The 12882-nt window shown below is 39.9% G+C and overlaps 1 protein-coding gene across 1 annotated transcript in view; it reads right to left on the bottom strand.

The window, feature by feature from the left end:
* The window catches only part of RFX4 (regulatory factor X4), a gene marked incomplete at both ends in the record, with an annotated part of 170671 nt that overhangs the window by 138416 nt on the left and 19373 nt on the right, over positions 1–12882 (bottom strand). Inside the window, one exon of the mRNA XM_079714121.1 lies at positions 6428–6514. Within this exon, the coding sequence (XP_079570247.1) occupies positions 6428–6514 (87 nt within the window). The remainder of the gene's footprint in view (positions 1–6427; positions 6515–12882) is intronic.

Here is a 12882-nt window from a genome sequence, read left to right as displayed (position 1 = left end):
ATGTTCTCTGACCACAGTGGATTATAATAGAAATCAGTAACAGAAAGGCAACTAGGAAATCCCCAAGTTTTTAGAAATTAAGCAATAGATTTCTAAATGAATCATAGGTAAAAGAAGAAATCGCAATAGGAATTAGAAAATAAGTTTGACTGTATGGTCATGAAAGTATGACACCAGAAGAATTATGTGATACAGTTAAGTAGTACTTAGAGGAAATTTTATAACTGTAAATGCCTATCTTAGAAAAGGTTGAAAATCAATGATCTAGGTGTCTATTTCACAATAGAAAAAGACAAAAAATTAAACTCAAAGAAAGTATAAGGAAGGAAAAACTAGAGAAAAGAGCAAAAGTAAATGAAATTTTTAAAAGATGTTAATTGAGAAAAAAAAAAAAGCCAAAAGTTGGATACCTGAAAAGACTAATACAATTGATAAACTCTGGCAAAACTGATCAAGAAAAAGAGAGAAAACATATCAGAAATGAAAGGAGGACATTATTGTAGATGCTAAAAACATGACAAAAAGTAATAAAAGGAAAGTTTAAACAATATCATGTAAATAAATTTGAAAATTTAGATGAAATGAATTCCTTAAAAATAACAATTTGCTTAAAGTAACAAAACAAGAAATAGAAAAATATGAATAATTCTATTGCTATTTTAAAAACTGAATCCATCATTAAAAACTTTCCCTCAAGAAAAACTCCAAACCCAGATGACTTCAATGTTAAGTTTTTCCTAATATTTAAGAAATATATGAAGCCAATCTTACACAAACTTTTCAAAAGAACAGAAAAAAAAAGAAAGTTTCCACATCTTTTTGTAAGGACTATATAATCTTGATGCCAAAACCTGACGAGGATAAAAGGAAAATCATTGGTCAATAAATCTAATAAAGAGAGATGTCAAAATTCTTAACAAAATAGTAGTCGATCTAACCTAGAAAAATACAAAAACTTAAACTCTTGACCAAGTGCAGTGTCTTCTAGGAATGCAAGATTGGTTTAACATTCGAAAATTTAATCAATGTAATTCACGACATTAACAGAATAAAGGAGAAAAACATATGATCAGCTCATATGTTCAGCTCAGTAAACCATTTGATAAAGTTCAACACCCATTTAAGAAAAGTCTCTCAGCAAACCAGGGATTCAATAATGATACCTACAAGAAGTTCATAACAACCATCACGCTTAGTGGTGAAACATTAAATGTTTTCCCCTAGGTAAGGAACAAGGCAAGAATGTCTGCTATCACCACTTCAACTCAACATTGCAGTAGAGGTCCCAGCAGGTGCACTAAGGCACAGAAAAGAAATAAAAATATAAAAACTATAAAAGAAAATGCAAACCTATCATTATCCAGTGACATGATTATGTTCATAGTAAACTCATAAATAATAAGTAAATTTAGCAAAGTGCCTGGTTACAGTCATTATCTAAAAAATAAATTGCATTTTCATATACTAGCAACTGACAATTAGGAAACATTTAAAAATAATACTACTTACAATAGTACTGAAAAATATCAATTACCTAGGAATAAATCTAATGAAAGATGTGCAAAATCTCTACACTGAAATCTGCAAAACAGTGTTGAGAGAAACTAAAGGCCATCTAACACATGGAGGTTTAAAGCACATACACAGATTAGAAATTTGATGTCTGCAAGATGTTATTCTTCTGAAATTAACTGTGGATACAATGTAATCCCAATCAAAATCCTAGCAGATTTTTTTGTGCATGTGAAAATAGATAAGCTGATTCTAAAATCTATATAGAAATATTAAGAACTTAACCGAAACCATCTTGAAAAAGAGGTCTTATGCCACCATGTATTACAATGTACCATAAAAGGTACAGTAATAAAGATTATTGTACTGGCTCTAAAACAGACAAGCAGATCAATGATTCAGAATAAAGATCAAGACATAGATCCACATGTATATGATCTCCTGACTTATGACCAGTGGGTAAAGGACAGTCTTTTCAGAAAAAATGGTGCTCTATCAGTCAAAATTAAAAATAAAAAAAGAATTTTGACTCCTCCCTCACACCATTTACAAAAATTCCAGATGTCTGTTGATAGAAAAGTATAAGGTAAAATAATAAAAATTCTAGATAATAACATGAAGAAAACCTTCATGACCTTAGGTAGGCAAAAATTTCTGAATATGACACAAAAGCACTAACTATAAAAGAAAAACACTGATAAACTGGGTTTTATTAGAAGTAAGAACTTCTGTTCATCAAAAGATACCACTAAAAGAATGAAAAGGCAGACCACAAACTTCAATACTTCTATCTGACAAATATCTCCTATTCAAAATATAAAAACAGCTCTTAGAAATCATTAAGGGAAAGACAAATAGCACAATCAAAAAACAACAACAAAACCTGACAAGTAAAATCCTGAACAGGCAGTTCACAAAAGAGGATGTCCACAAGAATATTCAGAGCACCAATCCTCCTCAAACTCCTCCTAAAAATGGAAGAGGAGTGAACACTTCCAAACTCATTCTACAAGCCCAGCATTACCCTGATACCAAAGCCAGATGAAGACACTATAAGAAAACTACAGATCAATATCCTTTATGTACAGTGATGCAAAAATCCCCAAGAAAATGCTAGTTAACATAATTCAACAGTGTATTAAAAGGATTATACACTATGACCAAGTGGGATTGTTACTTGAATGCTAGGATAGTTCAACATACAAAACGCAATCCATATAATAAACCACATTAACAGAACAACCACATGATCATCTCAATTGATGCAGAAATAGCATTTGATAAAATTCAAAATCTTTTCATGATAAAAATACTCAACAAAATAGGAAGAGAAGAAAACTATTTTAACAGAGTAAAGCCCAAATGAAAAACCCACAGCAAACATCATACTTGGTGGAAAGACTACAAGCTTTTCCTCTAAGATGAGGAACACTTTTGCCATTCCTATTCAACATACTACCAGAAGAAGAACACACACACACTGCTAGAACTAATAATGAATTGAGCAAAGTTGCAAGATACAGAATCAACATACAAAGTCCGCTGCATTTTTCTGCACTATCAATGAACAATCCAAAAAGGAAATTAAGAAAACAACTCTAGGGACTTCCCTGGTGGTCCACTGGTAAAGAATCCGCCTTCCAATGCAGGGGACGTGGGTTCGATCCCTGGTCGGGGAACTAAGATCCCACATGCCAGGGGGCAACAAAGCCCGAGTGCCACAACTATTGAGCTCGCGCGCCTCAACTAGAGAGCCCACATGCCACAAACTACAGAGCCTACATGCTCTGGAGCCCATGCCACAACTAGAGAAGAGAAAACCCGCACTCCACAAGTAGAGAGAAGCCTGCGCACTGCAACGCAGAGCCTGCGTGCCACAGCAAAGACCCGACACAGCCAAATAAATAAATATTTTAAAAAAGAAAGAAAACAATTCTTTTACAATAGCACCGAAAGGAATAAAATACTTAGAAATAAACTTAACCAAGGAAGCAAAAGGCTTGTACACTGAAACGATAAAACATTGCTGAAAGAATTAAAGAAGACATCAGTAAATGTGAAAACATCCTGTGTTTATGGACTGGAAGACTTAATATTGTTAAGATGTCAATACTATCCAAAGAGATCTATAGATTCGATGCAATCCCTAGAAAAATCTTAACGACACTTTTTTGCAGAAATAGAAAAATCCATCCTAAAATTCATATGGAATCTCAAGGGACTCTGAATAGCCAAAACAATCTTGAAAAAGAACATTAAAGATCTCACATTTCCTGATTTCAAAACTCAGTACAAAGCTACAGTAATTAAAACAGTGTGGTACTGGCATAGAGACAGACATATAGACCAATGAACAGAATAGAGAGTCCAGATACATACACAGTCAAATGACTTTTGACAAGGGTGTCAACATTCAATGGGGAAAGCACAGTCTTTTCAACAAATGGTGTTGGGAAAAATGGATATCCACAAACAAAAGAATGAATGTGAATCCTTACCTTACACCATGTATAAAAATTAACTCAAAATGGATCAAAGAACTAAACATAAGAGCTAAAACTATAAAACTTTTGAAAGAAAACATAGAGGAAAACCTTCATGACATTGGATTTGGCAATGATTTCTTGGATATGACACCAAAGCACAGGCAACAAAAGAAAAAATAAATAAATTAGACTACATCAGAATTGAAAACTTCTGTGCATCAAAGAACACAATCAACAGAGTAAAAGGCAACCCACAGAATGAGAGAAAAATATATGCACAACATATATCTGATAAGGGGTTAATATGCAAAATATATAAAGAACTACAATTTACCAAGAAAAGAGAAACAATCTGATTTAAAAGCAGTCAAAAGACTTGAATAGACATTTCTAAAAAGAATATATACAAATAATCAATAAGCACATGAAAAGATGTTCAACATCACTAATCATTAGGGAAATTCCTACAATTCAAAAACAAAAATAAACAATTTGATTAACAAATGGTCAAAAGACTTGAATAGGCATTCCTCCAAAGTGTATATACAAATCGTCAATAAGCTCATGAAAAGATGCTCAACATCACTAATCATTAGGGAAATACAAATCAAAACCACAATTAGATACTACCTTATACACTGGAATGACTATTACAAAAAAAACCCCAGAAAAACAGAAAATAACAAGTATTGGCAAGGATGTCAAGAAATTGGAACTCTAGCACATTGCTCGTGAGAATGTAAAATAGTGCAGCCACCATGAAAATATGGCAGTTCCTCAAAGTATTAAACATAGAATTACCACATGATCCAGCAATTCCACATCTGGTTATATATCCAAAAGAACTGAAAGCAGAAATCGACCAGATATTTGTATGCCCATGTTTATAGCAACATTATTCACAATAGCCAAAAGGTAGAAACAGCCCAAATGTCCATCAGTGGATGAACAGATAAACAAAATGTGGTATATACATACGAGCGCGTGTCATTCAACCTTAAAAAGGAAGGAAATTCTGATACATGCTACAACATGGATGAACCCTGAAGACATTAAGCTAAATGAAATTAGCCAGTCACAAACGGACAAATACTCTGTGATTCCACTTAAGTGAAATCCTTACAGTAGTCAAATTCATAGAGGCAGAAAGTAGAAGAGTAGTTGCTAGGGACTAGGGGAAAAGGGGAATGGAGAGTTGTTGTTTAATGGGTATAGAATTTTAGTTTGGGAGATGTAAAAAGTTCTGGAGGTAGATGGTGGTGATGGTTGCAAAACGAGGGGAATGTGGGCTTCCCTGGTGGTGCAGTGGTTGACAGTCCGCCTGCCAATGCAGGGGACGTGGGTTTGTGCCCCGGTCCAGGAGGATCCCACATGCCATGGAGTGGCTGGGCCTGTGAGCCATGGCCGCTGAGCCTGCGTGTCCGGAGCCTGTGTTCCACGATGGGAGAGGCCACAACAGTGAGAGGCCCACGTACCACACACACACAAAAAAAAACAAAAAACAAGGGGAATGTACTGAATGCCACTGAACTATATACTTAACACAGTTAAAATGATACATTTTATGTTAGGTATATTCCACCACAATAAAATACACTTAAAAAAAGAATGTTCAGAGATGCTTAAGAAACAGTCAAAAACTCGAAACAATTTAAATATCCATCAACGTTTACACTGATATGTATATTGTGATATATACATACAGTGGAACACTATGCAGCAATGAAAAAGAAAAACTACTGTGACATACAACAGTATGGCTAAATCTTCCACGAAGATTCCCTGAATCTTCGAGAAAATTGAACTAAGGAGATGCTCTTTACCAACCAAGAGAGACACTGTCCCTGCTGGAAATGACTTTTATAATAAGCTGCCCCCTTTTTGCAGGGCTTTAGGAGCAAATACAAGTCCCAAGTAGGCTTCTGCTCTTAATATAAGGCACCCACAGCCCCAGTCTGACATAACACAGGGAAAGGTATAAACAGAGCAGGTTGTATCTTTCCATTAATACCAATTCTCTAGCCCAAGATCCAGGAGAAACTGTTACTTTCAAACACCAAGGACATTCGTGACTCTAAAACAACAGTCCCATGACACACTTTAAACCCACATCTACATGGAATGGCTTTCCCATTCAAGGTCCACATTTTCCCACTGGAGCATCACTGAGATGGGGTCTTTAGGGACTCAGACAATAAAAATGTGTAAACGGCAAGTTTTTGCCATGGCCTCAGTTTCCACGTTCACCTGACTGCATTGCACTCCTTACTGCAGGATATTACAGGGAGGGCCTGGGGTATTTCATAAATGGCTGGAGAGCCTCTTGTTTCAGGTAACTTGCCCCAGTCTAGCATTCTAGAAGCACCATTCCTCATCAGGACACAGTCCGCATCCAGGACACCGTGGAAGAATGAGTTTCAAGCACTTACTTTCATCATTAGAAACATTCCCCAGAGATGTGTGGCTAGAATAACGTTTGTTTTCACTTTCATTGAGACATCTTTCAATCCAGCTCTCTAAAAATGAAAAGAAAGAAAATCATGTTGTTGGTGTCTGTGAAGAGAAGAGAACATCATCAATGCGCTAGATTTAAATGCCCATCAACTTTTGTCTGAGATCTGCCCAGACTGGCATTGGATTTGACAGGAAGCCCCGCATACACCATTGCTGATGAGACTTGGCTGAGTAGTTTGGAGGCAAAATGGTAATTTGAAGCCCCACTTGAGTATTTCTTGGACAAATTCTACTAATTCTGGAGTATTCATAGCCCAATAGTACCAACTGAGGATTATGTTTTTTCAAAAAAAGATACATTCCTGAGAACTAGATTGTAAAACAAAATTTGGTCAACTGAATCACTAGTGGTGGTTTGGAGGCTTGTAAATTAGCAGCAGAACCCTTTCTTCAAAAGAAAACAAAAAAGAAAAGCAGATACAACCCCGAGGGCTCTGGTTGAAGAAGAGGAGGGCAGGGAACCTTGCAGCTCCCCTCCCTTTGCCAGCGACCCCTGAAGGGGCTCTTCCAAGCATAGACTGAAGGTCACTGCAGGAGGAGGCACCAAAAGCTCTGTAATAGTTATCCATTACTTTTGAAATCCAGAGGACCATGTTTTTTTAAAAATCCAGTTCCAAAGGCTACAAATGTACTTTCCACAATGTAGCATAATGCTTATTTTATCATCTAGACCAGGGGTCCCCAACCCCTGGGCCAAAGGACCAGTACCGGTCCATGGCCTGTTAGGAACCGGGCTGCACAGCAGGAGGTGAGAGGCGGGCAAGCGAGCGAAGCTTCATCTGTATTTACAGCTGCTCCCCGTCGCTCACATTATGGCCTGAGCTCTGCCTCCTGTCAGCATTATGGTGAGTTGTATAATTATTTCATTGTATATTACAATGTAATAATAATAGAAATAAAGTGCACAGTAAATGTAATGTGCTTGAATCATCCCGAAACCAGCCCTCACCCCCCGTCACCCCCATCAGTGGAAAAACTGTCTTCCACGAAACCAGTCCCTGGTGCCGAAAAGGTTGGGGATCACTGATCTAGACCACCCACTATTCATTTATTCAACAGCATCAGCTAAGTACATCATTTCTGCTATAATGCTTGTTTTGAAAACACAAATGCGTTCAATGCAAGTGATACATTAGGGAACAATTTGTGCCTAGCACAAACTTTCTGTTTGCTTATGCTTGATTTCTTCCTTAAAAAACATCAAATGAATGCAGAAAACTGCACATAGCTGAACTGAGCCCTGTAGGAATATGCAAAAATGCACACGTGCTCACACCTCAAACATCTACCAGCTACTTGAGTTTACAGTGTGGGTTGTGAGCCACACCTGCCCAGATAACCCACGTTCTAACATTTCACAATAACACACAAGCTGCAGCCCTTCTGAAGTCCACTTCCAAAAGCAAACCTCAGGGCTTCCCTGGTGGCGCAGTGGTTAAGAATCCGCCTGCTAATGCAGGAGACACGGGTTCGAGCCCTGGTCCAGGAAGATCCCATGTGCTGTGGAGCAACTAAGCCCGTGCACCACAACTACTGAGCCTGCGCTCTGGAGCCCACAAGCCACAACTACTGAAGCCCACGCACCTAGAGCCCATGCTCCGCAACAAGAGAAGCCACCACAATGAGAAGCCTGCACACCGCAACAAAGTGTAGCCCCCACTCGCTGCAACTAGAGAAAGCCCGCGTGCAGCAACAAAGACCCAACACATCCAAAAATAAATAAATTACATAAATTTAAAAAAATGTATTATAAAAAAAACTATTAAGGACTCGTAGAGCTTCAAAAGCAACTTCAAGTCCAAGGTGAAGTGCCATATTTATTGTATTTATGTGCCTCTTAACCATTTAACATGTATAAAATTGTGCTATCCTTTCTATTAGGTTCCTACCTTCTTTCCCATGCGTCACTGACAAAGTTTTTGAACGTTGTGCCCCTAGCTTATTATTCCAGTGATCTCTGTACTTTTTATTGTGCAATTTTGTAGAATGATGGTGATTTGGGGGAATGCATATGTGGTATTATAGCAGAAATGACTATACCTATGGATGTGTGCTTTTGAACAGTGCTGTCTCCTGCTGCCTTCTTTATAATATGGGAGCTAGCATTTACTGAACCCCTATTTTAACATGCCAGGCCCTTTACATATGTTATCTCATTGAATTTGGACAATTCTCTGAAGTAAGGATTTTCATCTCCAGTTTCCCTAGAGAGCAACTGAAGCTTAATCGACTAATGTGACACCTCGTAATTCAAAGAGCCAAGGAAAAGATCATTACTTTTCCCTGGCTCTTAGTAACACATTGTAAAAGGAAGCCATGCTAACGCTGGCGAGTAAGCTGTGTAGTGAGGGGAAAGCAAACGTCAACAGCAAGGAGAAATGTTAGGGTTTTGGTTTGTATTTTATGTCCCAACAAACTGCTCTTTTAAAGGCTGCTTCCAAAATTGTAAATAAGTAGGAGAGAAATATCAGGGGAGGAACAGGAGCCAGATTGTTAAAGAGTATATGGAAATCTGGTATTTCTAAGGAAACACTGAGCTGCAGAGAGATTCAAAACATTAAAACGCTACCCCCTTCCAGATTTCAAATGCACAACATAGAAACAAATGGCCTGTAATGTTTTCAAAGCTGTGATGGCACAGGATGGGTGTTTCTCATCACATCTTATGCAAAACCACATCTGGATACAAATCTCCGGGATTCTTTTCAGAACTCTCTAGAATGTCTCTACTCAGATCTTCTAACCCTTTCAAGTCCTGGCACATTTTCCCTGGCAACAGCCATGGCTGATTTTGGATGGCGTCCCCTGAAATCTGTGGCCCCTTCCTCCACCAAAGCACACCACCAAAAGCAATTTCTATTGTTCTGGGCCAGTCCCTGGTCTTCCCAGCTAGGTATGCACACCTTCGCGCTCTCACGTGCATGTAGGCACACAACATTCACACATACACCACCACCCTCGTTCATCAGAAACAGGGAACTAAGGCAACACTCTCCCTCTCACCCATCTGCCAGTGCCAAGATCAGGCCTGTTATCGCTGGAGCCCTGGAAGGGCCTACTGTTGCAGGTGAGAATTCCTAGTGATTGGTGGGCACACTCTCTGAAGAACTCATGGCAACATTCCAGAGAGGAGCTGGCTCTGAGCACCATGTGGGCCAAGAGAGGCAACACCCACCCACGAGAGTTCAAGTCAAAGAATTCTGCTGATGACTGTACCTCTCCCCACACTGCCCAGCCTCAACCCTGGAGAGAGGTGAAAGCAAGGTTACAGAAGGGAAAGAGGGTAGAGAGAAGAAACCTCACCAAGTACTCCCTTCCCCCACTGCCCCCACGTAGGGCTCTCTGACTCATGGCTTATGCCTGTAGCCACTCTGCTACCCAGCTCTGCTCCCAGGAGCAACACAGAGTAAGTTTGGTCTCTGTTGCAGACAGCAGATATATGGAGAAGCCACCACGTCTCCATTTTTCTTTCTTTTTCCTTTTTATTTATTTATTTATTTTTAATTTATTTATTTTTGGCTGCGTTGGGTCTTTGTTGCTGTGCACAGGCTCTTCTCTAGTTGCGGCGAGCGGGGGCTACTCTTCGTTGCGGTGCGCAGGTGGTGGCTTCTCTTCTGGCGGAGCACAGGCTCTAGGCGCGCGGGCTTCAGTAGGTGTGGCACGAGGGCTCAGTAGGTGTGGCTCACGGGCTCTAGAGCGCAGGCTCAGTAGTTGTGGTGCACGGGCTTAGCTGCTCCGCGGCATGTGGGATCTTTCTGGACCGGGGCACGAACCCGTGTCCCCTGTATCGGCAGGCGGACTCTCAACCACTGCGCCACCAGGGGAGCCCGATGTGGACCATTTTTAAAGTCTTTACTGAATTTGTCACAACACTGCTTCTGCTTTATGTTTTGGTCCCTTGGCCCCGAGGCCTGTGGGATCCTAGCTCCCCGACCAGGGATCGAACCCACAGCCACTGCATCGGATGGCGAAGTCCCAACCACTGGACTGCCAGGGAAGTCCCTGTCTCCATTTTTCTAGTCAAAGTACTCCACTTGTTTCAGCTCTTTCTTGGGAGAAATTGTTCCCACTTCCTTGCCATCCTGTTCATCTATTTCTGGCTGTCTTCTATGTCTGTTTGAACACGTGGCAGTCAGGATGAACTCTGAGGGTTCAGATGGGGTCTGAGCAGTGCCTAATACAGCAGAACCATCACATCTATTGCTCTGGACATGGGGGTTTCCAGTGCATTCAAAGGTCTTGCATTCCAGGCTGCACGGATGCAACACTCTGAAATATCTATACAGGCCATGGGCCTTGGAGCCCTTTGACGTTTGTCTTCTTCCCTAGGGGGACCCTCAACAGTGGCATCTGAAACTTGTGTCCCATAAGTTAGGTTGCTCCACAGGGCTGGAAGGCATCTATTTAGGTCACCTGAAGTAAACTTTATATACTTTAAAACTACTAATAATGGATTTTTGTCTTGCAAAGATCAAGAATTACTCAACCAGAATGACAGGTATATTGAATTTTTAATAAAGCACTGTGTTCATCTATCTTACTTATTTGTATATTAAGTGACTTAATAAAGGCCACCATACACTGAGCCCTTATAAGCATTATGCAAATGCATTCCATACACCATCATACTTAATCCTCATAACAGCCCTATAAGGTAGGTTCTATTAATATGCACATTTTAGAAATGAAAACTAAGAAAAACTAAGGCTCAGAAAGATTAGGTGACTTGTCCAAAGTCACCCAGCTAGTAAGAGGTAGGGTTAGGACAAGCATTCAATCTCAGGTCATAACCACAATGCTCTCTCCAAGTGCACCCTGAGCTCTCCTTATCCTGTGTCCCATATGGTCTCCAAAACATGGTGCCAATATTGCAGCATTGATCACAGTCTGCCTTGCATTACAACTTTTGCTAAAACTCAATTTACATATTACAATTTTTGCTAAATTCACTTACATATTTCTTTGCAAGCCTTTGTTATACATAACAGGCTCTTCAGTTCAGAACATAAACATCTTAAGAATGCTGTCAATTTTATTCTCTTTCTTTTGACTCTCCACTAGTGCCTGGTATGAAGTTTTTCCTATAGTCTGGCCTCAATGGACATTACTTTATTGACACGCGTGATATCAAAGAGTGCACAGCATGTAAGGAGGTACATTCACATATCTACAGAATTTCCTAATCATTTTCTTTTTTTACCACATAAGGCATGAAAAAGGACAACACATCAAAGGCAATTTTCCAAATAAAGGAAAATTCAAGAAACATTTATTTTGTACTGTCTAGATACAAGAAGTTGTAGTAAAGTGAGTCTGATACAAACATGAGTAAGACTGGTTTCTGCCCTCTAGTCGCCATCAAGAAAGCAAGGCAGGTGCTACTCCATCAGCTCATAAGTGCAGGCACCCTGTCATCTTTGTTCACCCGTCCCCAGTGTCTGGCACTGTGCCTAGCCCCACAGATATTGTGCAGTAAATACATGTTGTTGAATATGTTACTTTCTTCAAAAAACAACAGTAAGTTCCTACTGTGTGCCAGATACTACTCAAGTTTTCACACGTGTGGTCTGAATTAAACCTCAGAACAATATGATGTGGTATGTCTTAATATCTCTATTTACTGATATGAAAACTGAGGCTTGAAGCAAAAGTTCTAATACGGTGATCAGTGTGGCAGTATTGGCGCTGTGCTCTGGGACATGGGAGAAGGAGAGCTCAGTTCACACTTGGATAACTTCCTGCTCCCAACTGCCTCATTCTTGATCCATAAAAACCACCTGACCTTTTAGTAAGGACCAAGCTTGCTCTAAGTGCCCAACAGGATTTACTGACGGCTGTGAGCATAGGCTCCTGGGCTGCAAGGCATCCCTCATCTGACTCATCTGGGATCATGGGCAGGAAGGAGGATGCAGATAATGCCTTATAGATTTTCATCTTATAAGGAGTCTAACCCACATTCCTTAGAGGCAAATCTTCACTCCTCCCCACTTCATATCGGAGATTTGGAAACCCCAATTTGAAGTGACTTTCTCAAGTTCATAGAATGAGCCATAAATGGTTGTTGGGTTTCCTAGGAGACTCGGATCCCTTTCCAGCAGCAAAAACAACCAGGAAGTAGCTGTATCGGAGGCATGGCATGTCCAAGGCAGTCCAAGACTCAGAGCAGTGCTTCATGAACATATATTGGCCTGGCAGGAGGAGACAACTTAGTTGTCAAAAGGCAGGTAATCCTTGAAGTTTACAGAGCACACTGACACAGAGAACCTGATCTGAGCGTCACAGTCTACCTCATGAGACAGAAATTTACACCACTTTACAGATAAGGAAACTGAACATGGCAGTGGCTTGTTGGCAGTGGTGTGGCCAAGGT

The sequence above is a fragment of the Hyperoodon ampullatus genome, assembly GCF_949752795.1.
Source record: "Hyperoodon ampullatus genome assembly, chromosome: 11".
Lineage (NCBI taxonomy): Eukaryota > Metazoa > Chordata > Mammalia > Artiodactyla > Ziphiidae > Hyperoodon > Hyperoodon ampullatus.
Note: the sequence above shows the minus strand (reverse complement) of the source record. Positions and strands in the feature narration are given on the sequence as shown.